Here is a 20,018-nt window from a genome sequence, read left to right as displayed (position 1 = left end):
AGTTATGCAACCGGAGTCTCGAATGATGGCTCCCTTTTACTGGGGACTCTTAGGTGTCTAAGAGAGATCTGACTGCCATTTTCCCAAAACAGCACCCCCTGTCAGCAGAAAGCAGTTAAGACTGGACATCATCCTTAACCTAATGGCAATTAGATGTACCTCTTCAGAAGGGGAAATTGACAGCAGCAGGAGACAGTCAAATGCCTAGGCAGATAGGGGTGGGTCCCTGGTGAAATCCCACCTCCAAGCCGAAGAAAGTTTAAAGCCTGAAAGCCAAGTTACAAGTCAAATCCACAGACCAGATTAAGAACTTGCCTTCCTGTTTGGCACACTTTTCTCCAATTAATCCCCACCCTCCACCTATTTTATATATACCTACCCTTTCCTAATTGGTTTTCTACACTGTGGTGCCCACCTTTGAGCAGAGTCTTCGTTTTAAACTTTTTTGCATACTCACAAACCAATCAGCAAGCACTTCCCTATTCTGAGGCCATAAAAGCCCCAGACACAGGCACACTGAGAGGAAAAAAAACACCAAACTGCAGGGGTCGGGAACCATCCCTGCGTCCCCTCTCCGCTGAGCTGTTCCACCGCTCAATAAAACTCTTCTCTGCCCTCCTCATCCTTCAAATTGTCAGTGTATCCTAATTCTTCTTGGACATGGGACAAGAGCCTGGGAACTGCCAAACGTGGGTACAAGCCATAACACAGGCAGGACAAGTAGAGGGCCTGCCTCCAGTGGAAGGCCTGGGGCCAAGTAAGGCCTGGGTGCAGGGCAGGGGGACATCACCAGTCATGGAGGTCTCCAGTTGGCAAAGTGGACAAGAAAAATCCTGCATCAATACCTCACACCTAAGGCATACGAGGCACTAAACAAATGATTATGGAATTACTAGACACAGTCAACAAGGTATTCCTAACAACACATCCTTACAAAAAAAAAGTATATTATAGACATATAATCACCAAAGATAACCACTAGAACAAGGGAGGGCCAATTAATGATACCAATTTATTAGCAAAGTGATCAGACCTTAAAGTTGCATAAAACTTACCAATCTACAAGGTATAATCGATATTATGAGATCAAATTTTACCCACCCAATAGTACCATGAAGTGAAAGGCAGACACCATTATCCTTACTCTATTGAAGACCAAGAATCAGAGAAGTGAAGTGGTTTCCTTAAAAAGGTAAAAGTAACAAAAAGACAAGCTGGAATTCATAGTCAGTTCATCTGACTGCAGTTTCATCTGACTCTGTCCAATGCATTACTTCTACAGAATATCTTTGCACTACTAAATTATCTTTCTCGTTGTTGTTTGTTTTTGAGACAATCTTGCTCTGTCGCCCAGGCTGGAGTGCAGTGGTGCAATCTTGGCTCACTGAAACTTCCACTTCCCAGGCTCAAGGGATCCTCCCACCCCAGCCTCCCAAGTAGCTGGCACCACAGGCACACACCACCACACCCAGCTAATTTTTTGTATTTTGGGTAGAGCAAGGTTTTGCCATGTTGGCCAGGTTGGTCTCGAAATCCTGAGCTCAAGTGATCTGCCCACCTCGGCCTCCCAAAGTGCTGGAATAACAGGCATGAGCCAATGCACCTGGCCCTAAATTATCTTTAAGTTCTGTAATTCACTTGCTTGTTTAACACGGCATCCTAACAGGCTTCTATTCTTTGAGGAAGACTAAAGCCTTCACATACTGTTACTATTATGTAAAAGCAGAGAATGTATTGCTATTAGATTAAGTCCTATTCTGTTCTCAAAATTTCAATTTATCTTTCCCTAAATCACCTCCTTAATAGCTTCTGCTGAATTCACACCCGGAGAGAATATTATCTCTGAAGGGTATGGTATGTTGGATTATAGGGCCACACTCTTTGATAGGATTTCTTTCATGCAATGTCTTCATCTTCTGTTCCAATGTCAACTTTACAACTGTATGATATCAGAACAATAATTTATCACTTCTTCAGTTACGTTAAGCACTACGAAAAACTGAGAAGTTAGTTAAATGCCATTTTATTGTTTTACACTTGACTATATTTAGCCTAATTCTGAAGACAAATAGGCCACTCCCTTACTGGTGACTAAATCCTCTCTGGAAACCAAGTTACCTATTAAAACATGGCTAACACAGTGATGGAGAGGGGGAGGTGCCCGTTAGAAGAGATGATGGCATAGGTCTAAAAGGGAGAAGCTGGGGCCAAGAAGCACAATAAGTAACTTGTTAAATTTCACAGGAGATTCTGATACCCATATCCTATACTCCCATTCTACTGAGAGTCACTATATTAGAAGGCTGGGAAAGCTCAGCAAATAAGCAGTCCAATATTCCTTTACACCACATAAGCTTTTCTCATTGTTTCCTTCTTTTATTTATCTATTTATTTTGGTTGGAGAAGGGGTGGAATCTCTCAAAGTTGCAGCATACAAAATTTAAATGGGTGTGTACCTCCAGGGGTGTTATCAAAAAAAGTATTAAGAACCATTGCAGCCAGGCGCAGTGCCTCACACCTGTAATCCCAGCACTTCGTGAAGCCAAGTTAGGAGGATCACTTAAGCCCATGAGTTTGAGATAGCCTGGGCAACACAGTGAGATCTCGTCTCCACCAAAAATAAGACTGACCTGGTCATGGTGGCACATGCCTGTGGTCCCAGCTACTCAGGAGACTGAGGCAGGAGGATCACCTGAGCCCAAGAGATCAAGGCTGCAGTGAGCTATGATTGTACCACTATACTCTAGCCTAGATGACTGGTGAAACTCTGTCTTAAAAAAAAAAAGAACCACTGCTACAGAAACTGTGTAGTCAGAGTATCATCATTCTTATAGGAAAACATTAAATAAAATAAATAAATGTTCTGTAACATCTTAGTAGATTAAAAAGTATTCATACATCCTGCTGAAATTCTAAGCATTATTATCATCTAACAGCATTATCATTTCTAATTAGATGCATAATCAATAATGGGTTTTTTTCCAGAAACTTTGGTGTATGTATTATTTAGCTAACCTCAAAGTTTTGAATGATACTACATATCACACTTCACAACAGGCCACTGGGAAATACAGTAGGAACAATGCAACTTCTAAATTCTAAATATGTATATATCCTGTATATGCATATGAAATATACATATAAAAATAATTATATGTTCTATAAATAAGGAGATATTAGAAATTTAAAAAAGTAAAAATTCCTAAGCATTGTAATGGCTTATTAAGAAATGCTATTTAATCATCTCGGAAGATCTTCCAAGGTATAATGGGTTTTTAACTGTCAGAATGTTTTAGAAGGTATAAAAATACTTCCTTAAAGCATAGGAATTAATAGAACAAAATTCTAATCTAGAGCAAGAGTCTATGATCATGTTCTATCTTACACAGTACATAAGGAGTAAACTTTACAGAAGGCAACAAAGTGTTTAATCTTCTGGTGAAGTTAACATGCCAATGAAACCTGAAGATACCAAGAACTTACAGACCAAATTTATGGGTATTCTTTTATTTGTATATAATATAGATCATTCATTCTGGTCATACCCGGTTTGGAGTTTCATAAGTACTACAGTACAATTTAATAATTTAACAAATGAGTATGCTTGCAATAAATATGTAATTGTTGATACCTTAATCCATGTTCATGTTTGAGCACACTGCAATTCTTAGCTAATACTAAATATCAAAGCAAATTCCACAGCAATTCTACAAAACAAAATCCATCAGAACAACTTCTTTCTAAACCACAAACAAAGCACTTCCTAGAAAAAGAAAAAGAAGACTAGTTCTTAACAGCCCTCCTACAGATAAACTAGATGTTACCAATGCTTCCTACTGGGTTTCTATGATCAGAGTCCTTTGCGGCACAAATTTTTTAAGCAACCCTGGAAACAACTTCAAAGCTTTCTCAGAACCCCACAATGATGCGATTAAGATTTAAGTAAGCTGCCCTCTTACTAGGTGTCACAAACCAGCAAGCAAAGCAAGCTTAATACTACTAGAAAGGGAGGGGGTAATTGATGGATGGATTAGAGAGAAGGAAAAAAGAAGAAGAAAGAAACTTAAACCAATACAGATGAAGATATTTACAGAGAGACACATCTTTATCTATGTATTTATATTTATATCCAGACAGAAAGAGATGTAAGTGCATATTGTATGTTCTCACCTCATTAAATACTTTTTGAAAAACTGATTATACAACTGAGTGCAAAATCTCAGAGTAAAGATTGCATTAGTAAAGCTTTAGAGATTTAAAACTTAGGACTACCAGTATTTGCTATTTTGTAAAAAGAAACTGCTAGTCATCACAATATGTTTCTTCTACTTTTTCTAGTGCATTGCTGACATTAAATTTAAAGACTGAACTGTATACATTTCAGCTGACAACCAGCTCCTTAAATGCTTCTAAACGTTCAATCTTAGACCTCCTCTCATACTGGGCTTTCACACATGAATCTACTTCCACAATTTCAACGACCACCTACTAGAGGAAAACTTCCCATTTTTCTCTAACTACCTTCTTTCCCTTGAACCTAGACTCACATTTCCAGCTGCCTGCTGGCTATTTCCACCAGCATACCATTGATTTTCTCTGTGAATTAAAGGCATAATTATAAATTCTTTTTCCTTACCAAACAAGAACTACAATACTAATATGCTTGATTTTTGGACTAGATGTCATAATTTTAAAATATGCACAACTTCAATCCTTGCAAATTACTTATAAGCTTTTAATGGATCTTGATATTTAATGAAATCTTACATAAATTTGTGGTAAGTAAAGAATACTGTTTCAGAGCAAATTAAGCTACTAAAGTAACTCACAAATTCCAAATAACGCACAGACACATTTACTTAAAACAAGACACACTATAAGGCAACTTGTCAAGAGATAAAGCAAAAAAAAACTTGCTTTTCTCTGTTTTAAAGTTTAACTCCAAAGGGGAAAAAAAAAATACAAAACCTGATTTTTTTCTTAAAGTCACCAAGCTTGTGAACAACACTAAAAAACAAAAATTAAAGTTTTTAATTAAACTCAACCAGGAATTGTGATTGATATGCATAGACATACACAACTCTCAACAGAAAGAACTACAGAGCTATTTCCCAGTATTGTTAACTGCATCACCTAATAAACAAAAGAACTAAATCAACACATATGCAAAGAATTCAATAATGTAACAATCAGATCAAGGGAAGGATCAATTTTTTTTCAGCAACCATGTGATAACAGTTATAAAAAAGTTAAACAAAGCTAGACTTAAATTTCTTAAGACTTTAAAACAATAAAAACACTTCAGCTAATATTTAGAATAGGTCATAATCTGTAATACCTAAAAATTGTCTTTGAACAACCAGTGTCTAAGAATGAAACACTAGTGCAAAAGCTCATTTACAGGAAATAAAAACAGAAAGATTAAAAAAAAAAACCCTCACTTATCAAAAGTGAAAATAGAAAATAAACTAGGAACCCAAATCCATGTTATCACCTCACATCCAGGAAACCTTTCTTTATGCCCTAAGAAGTTATTGCTCTTAATATCAGTAACACTCTTTTACTTTGGTTTTACTGTATTTGAACTAATGTTAGTGTTTAAAGAAAGAGAAAAAAACAAACCAACAAACAAAAAACAAATCCAATAGTAAGCAGTCCTAAGGTGGACCTAGACAGACTGCCACATTTTGAGAGGTAGTAAAATAGTAACAGTAAGAAACTTCAAAGATGTATATTACAGTCCACAGAGCAAGCACTGAAATACCAAAAACAAAAAAAAAAAAATTAAAGTGGAATTCTAAAAACAAAAAAAAACAAAATCAAATAATGCAAGGGAAGTAAGAAGGAACAGACAAATGAAAAGCAGAAAACAAATAAAATGGCATGCTCAACCTAGCCTTACAAATAAATAATAAATGCCTCAAATGTTAATGAACTAAATAATCTAATTTAAAGGGTAACACTAGCAGAATAGAGTTTAAAAAATAAGACCCCACTATATGTTATCTGCTTTTAAAAAAAAAAAAAAAAAACTTGAAATATAAAGACACTGATGTTTGAAATTAATTGGAAAGAAAGATATACACTATGCAAACTGTAATAGGCAATTCCAGAATCACGGTTGGAGATTTTACACTTTTCTCTCAGCAAATGATAAAACCAGACTAAGCAAATTAGTAAAGGTATAGATCAGTAATTCTCAACAACAAGACATTTGCCCCATGGGGAAATGTAGCACTGCCTGGAGGAATTTTTGGTTATCTCAACTTGATGGGGGAGGGGAAGGCAGTGCTAATGGCATGTATAGGTACACTGCACAAGACAGCCCTCCCAGTAAAGTATTATCTGGCCCAAAACATGTCAATAGTGCCAAAGTTGAGAAACCCAGCTGCAGACAACACTATCAATGACCTTGTCCTTATTGATATAAAAAAAAAAACACTACAAATAAGCGAAAGAAGAAAGATCAGCCAGGCCTAGTGGCTCACGCCTACAATCTCAGCACATTGGGAGGACGAGGAGGGTAGATCACGAGTACAGGAGTTCGAGACCAGCCTGGCCAATATGGTGAAGCCCCGTCTCCACTAAAAATACAAAAATCAGCCAGGCAAGGTGGCGCGCACCTGTAGTCCCACCTAATTGGAAGGCTGAGGCAGGAGAATCACTTGAACCCACGAGGCAGAGGTTGCAGTAAGCCGAGATCATGCCACTGCACTCCAGCCTAGGCGACAGAGTGAGACTCTGTCTCAAAAAAAAAAAAAAAAAAGAAAAAATATCACATGATCTTATCAATAGATGCAGAAAAGACATACAACAAAATATTACATCCATTCATGAAAAGGTTCACAGCAAACTAGAAATGATGTAAACATCCTAACCCTAACAAAGAGCATCTGAAAAACCACCCCACAGCTAACAACACACTTAATGATGAAAAAGTTAACGCCTCCCCCTAAGAGCAAATACCAGATACAAGCAGAATAAAGGACATACGGATTGGCAAACAAAGAAAACCATCCCTATTTACAGACAACATAATTGTCTATATAGAAAATCTCAAGGAATGTACCAAAAACTCTTAAAACTAATAAATTCAGCAAGGTCACAGAAGTCAAGATAAAACACAAAAAAACTATTATATTTATATGTCATAGCAACAAATGTGGAAAATGAAATTTAAAACTTAATATTCTCTACTTCACATTATATACAAAAATTAATTCAAAATAGATGAAAGACTTAAATGTAAGAACTAAAACTATACAACTTTTTTTTTTTTTTTTGAGACGGAGTCTCGCTGTGTCGCCCGGGCTGGAGTGCAGTGGCCGGATCTCAGCTCACTGCAAGCTCCGCCTTCGGGGTTTACGCCATTCTCCTGCCTCATCCTCCCGAGTAGCTGGGACTACAGGCGCCCGCCATCTCGCCCGGCTAGTTTTTTGTATTTTTTAGTAGAGACGGGGTTTCACCGTGTTAGCCAGGATGGTCTCGATCTCCTGACCTCGTGATCCACCCGTCTCGGCCTGCGAAAGTGCTGGGATTACAGGCTTGAGCCACCGCGCCCGGCCACAACTTTTAAAAGAAAACATGACCAAGCACAGTGGCTCACTCCTGTAATCCCAGAACTTTGGGAGGCTAAGGTGGGTGGATCACCTGAGGTCAGGAGTTCAAGACCAGCCTGGTCAGCATGGTGAAACCCCATCAATACTAGAAATACAAAAATTGGCTGGGTGTGGTGGCATGCACCTGTAGCTCCAGCTACCTGGAGGCTGAGGCAGAGAAGTGGAGGTTGCAGTGAGTGAAGATCATGCCACTGGACTCCATCTCACATCACTGCATTCTAGCCTGGGTGACAAAGCAAGACCCTATCTCAAGAAAAAAGTACTTTCAGAAAAAGGAAAAGAAAGAAATATATCCACACACATCAACCTTGACTAGATTCTGGCTCAAAAAAATACTATTAAAAGCCATTTTAGGACAATACGAACTGGATGGTATGAAAAACTAGTTGCTAATTGTCTTGTGTGTGATAACAGTATTGTAATTCTGTAGAAAAATATCCTTATTTTAAGAGATGCATGCTGAAGTACTCAGGAGTAAAGTGGCATGATGTCTATAACATGTTTCCATATGGCTCACACACATAGAAAAAAATACATATTCACATATATTCACATACAAATAAAGTAAAATGGCAAAATGTTAATAACCATTGACTCTAGTTGATTATTACAAAGGTGTTCAACAGTTTGTATTGAAAAGTAGGTACATTACAGCAAAAATACTATCTTATTATTTGAGTGCTAAATATGAGTAAATAATAGCTATGCTGATTTAGAGAATCTTTAATGTAACTGATATATTTCAAAAATATCTTTTCAAGACCAATATACACAGTTTTTATTGATAAGGAAGTTACCATCACCAGAATAACTCTCTCATTACCTACAGGCAAAAAAAACAAAAATAATACTTAACACATATATAACTCTTACTATATGTCAGGCACTGTTCTAAGCATTTTTACATATATTAATTCACTTAATTATCTAAACAACCCTACAGGCCAGGCACTGTGGCTCATGCCTGTAATCCCAAAATTTTGGGAGGCCAAGGCAGGTGGATTACCTGAGGTCGGGAGTTCAAGACCAGCCTGGCCAACATGGCAAAACCCCATCTCTACTAAAAATACAAAAATTAGCCAGGTGTGGTGGTTCATGCCTGTGGTTCCAGCCACTTGGGAGGATGAGGCAGGAAAATTGTTTGAACCCAGGAAGCAGAGGTTGCAATAAGCCAAGATCAAGCCACTATACTCAGCCTGGGTGACGGAGTAAGACTCTATCTCAAAAAACATAAAATAAGCCTGGGCGCAGTGGCTCACGTCTGTAATCCCAGCACTTTGGAAGGCCAAAGCAGGCAGATCTCTTGAGTCTGAGAGTTCAAGACCAGCCTGGCCAGCATGGTGAAATCCCATTTTTACTAAAAATACAAAAATTAGCCAGGCGTGGTGGCAGGCACCTGTAATCCCAGCTACTTGGGAAGCTGAGGCAGGAGAATCGCTTGAACTTGGGAGGTAGAGGTTGCAGTGAGCTGAGATTGCACCATTGCACTCCAGCCTGGGCCACAGAATGAAACTCGTCTCAAAAAAATAAAATAAAGTAACAATCCGACAAATAGATTATCACTATTTTCATTTTGCAAGTAATGAATATCACACAGTAAGTGGCAGAGCTGGGCTCCTAAGCCAGATAGCACAGCTCCAAAATCCATGCTTCAGCAATCATGCTGTACTCTCTTTTCAGGTGGAGTAACCTACGCTTCTGGAATTACTGACTTGATTTTGCTGAGGTTACAACATCCACCAATCCTTTGATTTTAGTCATTCTAATAATCCAAAAGGATAAGTATTATAGTCACTGATATAATCCAACAGAGAACCACAAAAATTTAGATACTATGACACTTACAAAAATATATTAAGAGTGGCTTCATGGGCCAGGTGCGGTGGCTCACGCCTGTAATCCCAGCACTTTGGGAGGCCGAGGTGGGCGGATCACGAGGTCAGGAGATCAAGACCATACTGGCCAACAAGTGAAACCCCGTCTCTACTAAAAATACAAAAATTAGCTGGGCATGGTGGCACATGCCTGAAGTCCCACCTACTCGGGAGGCTGAAGCAGGAGAATTGCTTAACCACGGAGTAGGTGCAGTGAGCTGAGATCGCACCACTGCACTCTGGCCTAGCAACAGGGGCTTCATGGCCCAGTGCAGTGGCTCATGCCTGTAATCCCAGCACTTTGGGAGGCCGAGGTGGGTGGATCACTTGAAGCCAGGAGTTTGAGACCAGCCTGGCCAACATGGTGAAACCCCATCTCTACTAAAAATACAAAATAAGCTGGGCATGGTGGCGGGTGCCTGTAATCCCAGCTACTCGGGAGGCTCAGGCAGGAGAATCACTTGAACCGGGGAGGTGGAGACCGTGGTGAGCTGAGATCACGCCACTGCACCCCAGCCTGTGTAACAGAGTGAGACTCTGTCTCAAAAAAAAAAAAGAAAAAGAGTGGCTTTCAGTAGTTTAATATTTGGTTATCTGATGAGAATTACATTCTTACCAGAGGGCCAATGACTACAATAAGCATCTTCATAAGTGGTTTCGATACATGATCCTTTTTTGATTTATCTGGGACAACGGTGGATAAATTCCTCAGCAATAAAAACAATTATTCATGAGATGGCAAGTATTTTCTTATAGCAAAACCTTTAAATTTTAACTGTTTACCTGACTGAACAGTTTATGAAAGTTTGCAACATTTTATAGAAATCATAGTTATTCACATGGAAAATTTCAGGCTGATAATAAAAATTTTTTTTAAAACACAAGATGTCTTAAAAATAATAATTGGGCCAGGCACAGTGGCCAACGCCTGTAATTCCAGCACTTTGGAAGGCCAAGGAGGGTGGATCACAAGGTCAAGAGTTTGAGACCAGCCTAGTCAACACAGTGAAACCTTATCTCTACTAAAAAAAAAACACAAAAACTAGCCAGGCATGGTGGCATGTGCCTGTAATTCCAGCTACTCGGGAGGCTGAGAGAGGAGAATTGCTTGAACCTGGGAGGCGGAGGTTGCAGTGGACTGAGGTCGCACCACTGCACTCCAGCCTGTGCAACAGAGCAAGACTCCAGCACGGAAAAATAAATCAATTAATAATAATAATAATAATTGATTTGAGATCACTCAATGAGCCTGAAGCAAAGTAAGCAAAGTACAGATCTAGATGATAATAAAAAACTATTGTTAATTTTCTTAAGTGTGAAATGCTATTATGGCTATGGAAAAGACCTTTGATTATAATGTTTGTTTATTTGCTTGCTTTTTGAGACAGGAGTCTCACTCTGTTGCCCAGACTGAAGTGCGGTGGCATGATCACGGCTCACTGAAGCCTTGACCTTTGGGGACTCGTGTGATCCTCCCACCTTGGCTTCCCCAGTAGCAGGGACTACATGAGTACATCATCACGTCCAGCTAATTTTCTTTGTAGTTTTTTTTGTAGAGACAGGGTTTTGCAATGCTGGCCAGGCTGGTCTCAAATTCCAAGGCTCAAGCCATCCACCCGCCTCAGTCTCCCAAGGTGCTGGGATTACAGGAATGGGCCACCTGGCCTAGAATTTGCATAGCCATATTTTAGTTAGGTCACATCATAGAACTCTCTAATCTTTTAGTAAACAGAGGCTATTACTGCTCTATAATGTCCATTTTTATATTTTTATAGACAATAAAAAGAAAATTAATACATATAAATATTAATATAAAAGTAATTTTCAATCAAATATCTGCAGAACTGAAAAAATATATCTAGAAATATTTCTCATCCCTGTAAGTGATAATTTAAAAAAAAAAAAATCTGGTTGGGGTGGGGGACAGGTAATCAGTTCTGTTAAATAAATATATAAAATTTTACCTGCTTTTTCTTTCAATGAGAATGGCCACATAAGATGCTGGCAAAGCGGCACCAAAGCCAGGAGTCCATGAGTAGAATTTTCCAAGTATCTTCCTGAAATTCAAATTTGGAATTTTTGTATGAAATTCCTAGTTGGTTACTTCAGTTATTATGAATAGAAGTTTCCCCTCTCTATCCATCCTCTATTTAAATGTAGCACAGTACCTCAAAATAAACATATTCAAAATCAAACTTCTTATCTCTCTCCTATCCCCATGAACTTGTTCTCTCTCCTCTATTTTCCTAGGTTAATATCAACAACAACCTATCCACTTATGTTTGACACACGTCATCCTTCACTTTCTGTTTCCCTTACCCCACATATTAAATTATTCCCTTAAATTATTACAGATGCAATTTATCTTTCAAATTCCTCTCCAACCTACTGCCCCTGCCTTAGTTAAGTCTCTCACCAACTCTCATTAAGGCTGCTACAGTAACAAATAATGGGTAACACTCCTTTCGATAACAGCCGGTCACAATCATTCAGGCATTCCCTGGATCCAAATCTGCTGGCTATGCAGACCCTCTGGCTTCTCAGTTTCCTTTATTTACAAATGAGAATAATATTAACTATCTCATAGAGCCATTAAGAGAACTATATGAGACATTTCCCAGCACCATGCAGGACACATAACAAGTACTTAGAAAGTGTTAGCTGTTATTACTATTATTATGACTATTTTTTCAACACATGGTAGATATTCAATAAATGTTTTCCTTTCTTTGCTTCCACAACCCTTGATAACTTTTTCTTACAGCATTTACTAAAGCATTTTATATATTTTAGTTTTATGTATGTCATTTTTCATTTACTAGATAGAATATATTCCTTGAAAGTAGGAATCCTCGGCCGGGCGCGGTGGCTCAAGCCTGTAATCCCAGCACTTTGGGAGGCCGAGACGGGCGGATCACGAGGTCAGGAGATCGAGACCATCCTGGCTAACACAATGAAACCCCGTCTCTACTAAAAATACAAAAATTAGCCGGGCAAGGTGGCGGGCGCCTGTAGTCCCAGCTACTCGGGAGGCTGAGGCAGGAGAATGGCGTAAACCCGGGAGGCGGAGCTTGCAGTGAGCCGAGATAGCGCCACTGCACTCCAGCCTGGGTGACAGAGCGAGACTCCGTCTCAAAAAAAAAAAAAAAAAAAAAAAAAGAAAGTAGGAATCCTCATAGTGCCTCATAAATTACAAATTACAAATGACCAGTAGCTGCCTGAGTTTTGTTTTTGGTTTTGATTTTTTTTTTTTTTTTTTTTTTTTGAGATGGAGTCGTGCTCTGTTGCCCAGGCTGGAGTGCAGTGGCACGGTCTTGGCTCACTGGAACCTCTGCTTCCTGGGTTCAAGTGATTCTCCTGCCTCAGCCTCCCATGTAGCTGGGATTACAGGCACCTGCCACCACGCCTAGCTAATTTTTTGTATTTTTAGTAGAGATGGGGTTTCACCAAATTGACCAGGCTGGTCTCAAACTCCTGACCTCGTGATCTGCCTGCCTCAGCCTCCCAAAGTGCTGGGATTACAGGTGTGAGCCACCACGCCTGGCCTGCCTGGGTTTTGTCTTTTTTTTTTTTTGAGATGGAGTCTCACTCTGTCACCCAGGCTGGAGTGCAATGGCACAATCTCGGCTCACTGCAACCTCCACCTCCCAGGCTCAAGCAATTCTCCTGCCTCAGCCTCCTGAGTAGCTGGGATTACAGGCACATGTCACCACGCCCAGCTAATTTTTTTTATTTTTAGTAGAGACAGGGTTTCACCATATTGGTCAGGCTGGTCTTGAACTCCTGACCTCATGATCCACCCGCCTCGGCCTCGGCCTTCCAAAGTGCTGGGATTATAGGCGTGAGCCACTGCGGGTTTTTTAAGAGAAAAACAAAAATATTTGGAGACATGAGGAAGTTTTTTTCTCCTTTCAAAACAACATGTTCCTAAGAAAGGGAGAAGTAGCAAGTAAAAATTACAACAAATTATCTGAACAAAGTTGGTAAATTGCTAAATTATACATTATGAAAATTATATATAGATATATATAAGAATCAAGATTTTTCTTTTTTTAGAGACAAGGTCTTGCCCTGTCACCCAGGCTGGCATGCAGTGCTGCAATCATGGTTCACCGTAGCCCAAAATTCCTGGGTTCAAGGGATCCTCCTGCCTCAGCCTCCCGAGTTAGCTGGGACTACAGGCACACTACGGCACCTGGTTAATTTTTTTGTTTGTTTTAAGAGGCAGAGTCTTACCATGTTGCCCAGGCTGGCCTCGAACTGCCAGCCTCAAGCAATCCTCCCATCTTGGCCTCCCAAATTGTTGATACAACAGGTGGGAGCCACTGTACCTAACCTGAAATAATTTCTTAAATTGAAGCTCAGATTTAAAAAGATTAGAAAAGCTATTGAGGACATATAACTTGGGTATTTTTTGATATGGACATCAGAAACCTTCCACCTGTGAAGACTGAGTGGTTTTCCCTCCAATATAAAATCCATAAAGGACTTAGTTATTGAATGTAAAATCATAAGAAAAATTGACTTAGCGAATCAGTTATAGGGAGAACATGGATGTTACCTTAAATATATTCTAAGTTCAAATTTCAAATGTCTATTGGACATGTCAACATAGATGTCCCATAGGCTCAGAAAAAGCAACATGTCCAAAGCAGATCTCACTGTATTTCTCAAATTTCTCAAACTTCTGAGTTCCCTACCTCAAGTAACAGCATCTCATCTACCCAATTAGGAACAAAACGTAAGTGGCATTTTCAATTCCACCCTGACTCTCAACCACCTCATGAGTTCTTACGGTCTCCTAGTATCTTCAGGATACATGCTTCTACAACTTAACCAAACAGGTTCATAGAACATAAAGAAAGATGCTGCAATAGCAAGGTATACTTAACTGCAATTTTTTAAAAAATCTAATTATAGAGACTTTCTTTTTTTTTTTTTTTTGAGACGGAGTCTCTCTCTGTTGCCCAGGCTGTAGTGTGTGGTGCGATCTTGGCTCACTGCAACCTCAGCCTCACGGGTTCAAGCAATTCTCCTGCCTCAGCCTCCCAAGTAGCTGGGACTACAGGCACCCGTCACCATGCCCAGCTAATTTTTTGTATTTTTAGTAGAGACGGGGTTTCACTGTGTTAGCCAGAATGGTCTTGATCTGCTGACCTCATGATCCACCTGCCTCGACCTCCCAAAGTGCTGGGATTACAGGTGTGAGCCACCGCGCACAGTCGTCATAGAAACTTTCTAGACAGCACATGATAAAGAGAGTTCCTTACATAGATTTTCATGTCAATTTAAAGGCATGATTTGTTCAATAGTATAAAAGCCTTATCAATTATTTTCTGCATAATCTAAAAGTTTATAAATATTAATGATCTGATAATGATCTGAGGGAAAAATCTGTAAAAGACATTTGGAAATTATATGTTTAATTGCAGTTAAAATATACCTGCACAATTACTTTGTGCAACACTAACAGGAAGCTATTAAAAAAAAAAGAAAGAAAGAAAAAAGTGAGTTTTCAGCAATCAACAGGAAAAAAAAGAATAGCTAATAAATATATCAAATAAGTAGAAGCACTCAAAAGACTGAATTCTATCTGTATCTCTATAGTGTATAAAGATGCAGCACAGGTAATATATGTAAGACTGAATCAGGATCAAAAGTTCCAACAACAGAATATACCAGGAGTTAACTTACTGTTTTATAAATAAAAATGTGTATGTTATAGTCCTTTAGAAGTCTGTTCTGCATGTGGCCCTAACCTATGTCATAGACAGTTGCCTTGAATTCCTGATCTATGAAATTGAAAAGCTAAGAAATCCTATTCAACAACTTGGTAAATATAACAGGCCTCAGAATATGTATAACATCTTAAAGCATTTTTGCTATATAATTACACCAATAATTTGAAGTTTATATTACACCTTGAGGTCAACAGGCTCATAGTTCCTAGTTTTACAAGCTTTCATTGACATAAATGTCACTTCACAGATTAAAAAAAGGGGAGCAGGGATAGTAACCCACATAACATTTATGTAAATACATACTTGTTTCCATTTCAATAACAGAACCTATATTAATATCTATGGTGATTATGAGTACCAACCTTAAAATGCAAAAGAAAGCCATATACAAGGCCCCATTAGCAGTTAGAAATGAAGCAGATTGTAGGATCTCAGGGAGTAGTTTGTGTAAATAATAGTCTAATTTCCTTTTCCGGAGAATTGCTGCAATCTGGAAAGAGAAAGGATTTTTTGTTTAATCCAACCAACATTTCCCACTTAAATTAGCTTATATGTGGAAGCTACTGAATAAAAGCATATATTTTAAAATTAAAGTAAAAATGCTGGCATTTTACTGGTTCCTCTATAAAAATACTATGTTCAGTATAGAAAGGAAGACACCTGAATTTATATGGGTCATATGTTGAATAATCTCCTTATGTTGAGGTAAATATTTGTAATGCCTTAAAACAGTTTTAAACTGAAAATGGAATATACTTTTAAATGAAAAAAATTCCAATTCAAATAAAAACTGGATGCTATAATAAAACTATATTACAGATTTTATCAGCCTATTACTACTAGAGAACTTCACTAGTAGAAACCAGAGAAATTCATTCAGTTATTCAAATTGACTACGGTGTGGGAAAAAAAAAAAAAATATATATATATATATATATATAAAAAAATATATATATATATAGCGCGAGACAGAGAGAGAGACAGAGAGAGAGAGAAATATAAAAAGTAAATTTAAAAAATAATGATTTCTGGTTTCCTGGAGCCCATTAAAAAAAAGACCTGAAAAAATAATATTAAGAATCTAGGCCAGGCGCAGTGGCTTACATCTGCAATCCCAGCACTTTGGGAGGCTGAGGTGGGTGGATCACGAGGTCTGGAGTTCGAGACCATCCTGGCCAACATGGTGAAACCTCTTCTTTCCTAAAAATACAAAAAATGAGCCGGGAGTGGTGGCGGGCGCCTGTAGTCCCAGCTACTTGGGAGGCCGAGGCACGAGAATCACTTGAACGCGGGAGGCGGAGGTTGCAGTGACCCGGGATCGCGTCACTGCACTCCAGCCTAGCGACAGAGCGAGACTCTGTCTCAAAAAATAAAAAAAATTAAAAAAAAAAAGAATCTAGTAACACCACAAGTAAGTATCACCTGTGACCAGAACACAGAAACAGGAACAAGTCCCAATACAAAAGACTGCAGAAATTTACCATAGGAGTGTTTAAAAAAAAATATCAACCTATCAGTCTTCATGACTTAGCTTTTAAATCTAGATTGAAAACCTTTTTTTTTTTTTTTTTTTGGTGAACTCTGAATATGAAAGGAAGATTTCTAGATTAAAACCAAAAAAGGTCCTGAAATAATTTAGTAATTATATGGATAGACATGAAATCTAAGTATTTATTGAGCAGACTATTAACATTCCAGGAAATAAAGCAATATAAATCATAATATGTGCAAGATATATAGATACTGAGGACTGACTAAGTGTTAGTAATAAAACAGAAAGTACCACAGAAGTTTAGCAGAGTGAGTTTAATACAGGGGAAGGCAGGAATTTCACGGAGAAAGGCATATGTGCTGAATTTGGAAGAATAATAAGATTCCTCACTAGTCATGGAAAACAGTACTTCCCCAACATAATGAAACAATATATCAAAAAAGGTTAGAACCTAATAGGGAAGGAGTAAGAGGGTGTAAGAAAGAGAAAAACTAACTTGAGAACAGAAAGACTACAAAACTCTCCATCTATTCCCCACCTTTCCAGAGATAACACTTTCCCTAAAGTCAGTGATCAACAAATCTAATGGCATCTTCTCAATTGTTCTGTTACTGCCTCCCTCTTCAAGCCTCTGAAACTGACCATCTATTACTTCAACTGTCATACACAAGAAAAACAATGATGAATAAGACCCAATCCTTTCCTTCAAGGAACATAAAATCTCGATAGGGAAAAAGACACAAACAAAAACAATAAGCTATAATATGGCAGTGTGTTAAATGATAGGTTAAAAGAAAAGAAAAACTAAATCTCAACCTAGTCTCACACTTTATGCAAAAATTAATTTAAAATGGATCACGGGCACAAATGTGAAACATAAAACTACAAACCTTCTAGGGGGAAAAAAACAGAGCAAATCTTATGGATACAAGGCCAGACAATGCATTCTTAGACTTGACACCAAAAGCACAATTCATAAAAAAGAAAATGGATAAACTGAACTTCCATCAAATTTCAAACTTTTTCTCTATTAAAGACCTGTTGGGGGATTAAAAAGGCAAGCTCCAGAATAGAATACTTACAAATCACATATCTAATAAGGAACTAGTATCTAGAATACATAAAGAAGTCCCAAAATTCAACAATAAAAAAGCAAACAACCCAATTAGAAAATAGGAAAATATATGACCAGACATTTCACAGAAGAGGATAAACAGACAGCAAATAAGCACATTAGCCATTAGGAAAATGCTAGTTAAAGCCACAATGAGGTGTTACAACTATCAGAATGGCTAAAATAAAAGACAGTGAAAACACCAAATGTTGGCAAGGATTCAGAAAACCTGGATCATTCATGCATTACTGGTGGAAATATGAAATGGTACGGCAATTCTGGAAAACAGCTTGGCAGTTTTTTGAAAAATTAAACAATCAACTACTATTTGTCCCAGCAATTGTAGCCCTGGGGTATTTATCTCTGAGAAATAAAAACATATTTATACAAAAACCTATGAAGGAATGTTTATAGCAGGTTTGTCTAGTAATCATCAAAAACCAGAAACAACCCCAATGTCCTTCAACAAGTAAACGGTTTAACAAATTGTGATATATCCATGACATGAAACGCTATTCAGCAATAAAAACGAACAATAAAAAGGATGTATGAAACAACCTTGATGAATTTCCACAGAATTATACTGAGTGGGGGAGAAAAAAAAAAAAGCTAATCCTAAAGCTATATACTATATGATTCCATTTCTAGAACATTGCTTTTTTGGGTTTCTTTGAGACGGAGTCTCGCTCTGTTGCCCAGGCTGGAGTGCAATGGTGTGATCTCAACTCACTGCAACCTCCACCTCCCAGGTTCAAACGATTCTCACTGCCTCAGTCTCCCAAGTAGCTGGGATTACAGGCACCTGCCACCATGCCCAGCTAATTTTTTTTATTTTTAGTAAAGACGGGGTTTCGCCATGTTGGCCAGGCTGGTCTCAAACTCCTGATCTCAGTTGATCCGCCCGCCTCAGCCTCCCGAAGTGCTGGGATTACACGCATGAGCCACTGTGCCTTGCCTCTATAACATTCTTGAAATGACAAAATTATAGAAATGAATAACTTAGTGGTTGCCAGGGATTAAGGGGGAGTGGGTAAGTGGAAAAGAAGTGAGTATAGCTATAAAGGGCAACCTTAGGGATCCTTCTGGTGATGGAAATGTTCTGTATTTTGACTGTATCAATGGCAAAATTTTTGTTGTGATATTATACTACTATTTTGCAAGATGAAACAATTGGGAGAAACTGGACAAAGAGCTAACTGAATCTCTTGAAGAACTGTACTTCTTACAACTGCATGTGAATCTACAATTATCTCAAAATTAAAAGTTCAACACTTTGTGTTTAAAAAAAAAAAAAAGGAGTCATTCACATGACCACTAGGCATATAAAAGGCTCCCAGGACCATTAGTCATCAGAGAAATACCACTACACACACATTAGAATGGCTAAAATGCCAAGAACTGATAACATAAGTGCTGGTGGGAATGCAGAACAACTGCAATTCTCATACAGCTTTAGGATTAGTTCTTATATATTGCTCATGACAACGTAAAATTGTGGTCACTTTGGAAAACCGGTTGTTTGATAGCATCTAATTAATTGTGTACCTACCCCATAACCCAGTAATTCCACTCCCAGGTATTTACTCAAAAGAAATAAGTGCTTATCAAATCATCAACTATGAAATAGCTCTTTATTTTTATTTTATGTTTAACCTTACATTGAGATAACTATTCATTCTTTATCAAACATCTATACTAATATTTGTATATCAATTAAGAAACAAGTAATGTCTATTTTACAAATTTGTTGTGAAAATTGAATGAGATAATAAAAGGCTTAGCACCATGCTTGGTATACCATAAGTGCTCAAAATATGTTAGCAATTTTAATGTGTTTGAATGACATTAGCTCTATTTGATTAAAATATTATTTCCTATTGTTTTATCAGAATATATTTTATTTCATAATATTATTTCTTCCATTACCTCTGTAGTAACTAAATAATTAAGTTTTAAAAATTAAAAAAAAGAAAGAAATGCTCATGTCCGCCAAAAGACATATTTATAGTATTATCTATAATTACAAATACTGTAACAACCTAAATGTCCATTAACAGTAAAGTACATAAATTGTACATATTTACCATATTGATAGACCAAACTGTACAGTCTATTATGAGAAACAGGAAATATCTAACACAAGACATAGAAAATAACCTAGGACCTTATCATCACTGT

The 20,018-nt window shown here is 37.9% G+C and overlaps 1 protein-coding gene across 34 annotated transcripts in view; it reads right to left on the bottom strand.

Moving 5' to 3' along the window:
- The window catches only part of TMEM135 (transmembrane protein 135), a 350,227-nt gene that overhangs the window by 227,261 nt on the left and 102,948 nt on the right, over positions 1–20,018 (bottom strand). For 16 of the 34 annotated variants that reach the window (XM_045370121.3, XM_065528833.2, XM_074015042.1 and 13 more), the window contains 2 exons: positions 15,597–15,724; positions 11,458–11,550 (listed from right to left, as the gene is read on the bottom strand). The exons of 6 other annotated variants lie outside the window; for them this stretch is intronic. In XM_045370121.3, coding sequence (XP_045226056.2) covers positions 11,458–11,550; positions 15,597–15,619 — 116 coding nt within the window. In that variant the 5' untranslated portion in view covers positions 15,620–15,724. Of the gene's footprint in view, positions 1–11,457; positions 11,551–15,596; positions 15,725–20,018 lie in introns of those variants that run through there. 12 more of the 34 variants (XM_015435587.4, XM_074015040.1, XM_015435588.4 and 9 more) reach the window with 5 other exon arrangements.

This window comes from Macaca fascicularis, chromosome 14 (assembly GCF_037993035.2).
Source record: "Macaca fascicularis isolate 582-1 chromosome 14, T2T-MFA8v1.1".
Classification (NCBI taxonomy): Eukaryota; Metazoa; Chordata; class Mammalia; order Primates; family Cercopithecidae; genus Macaca; species Macaca fascicularis.
This window is presented reverse-complemented; position numbering and strand designations above follow the sequence as displayed.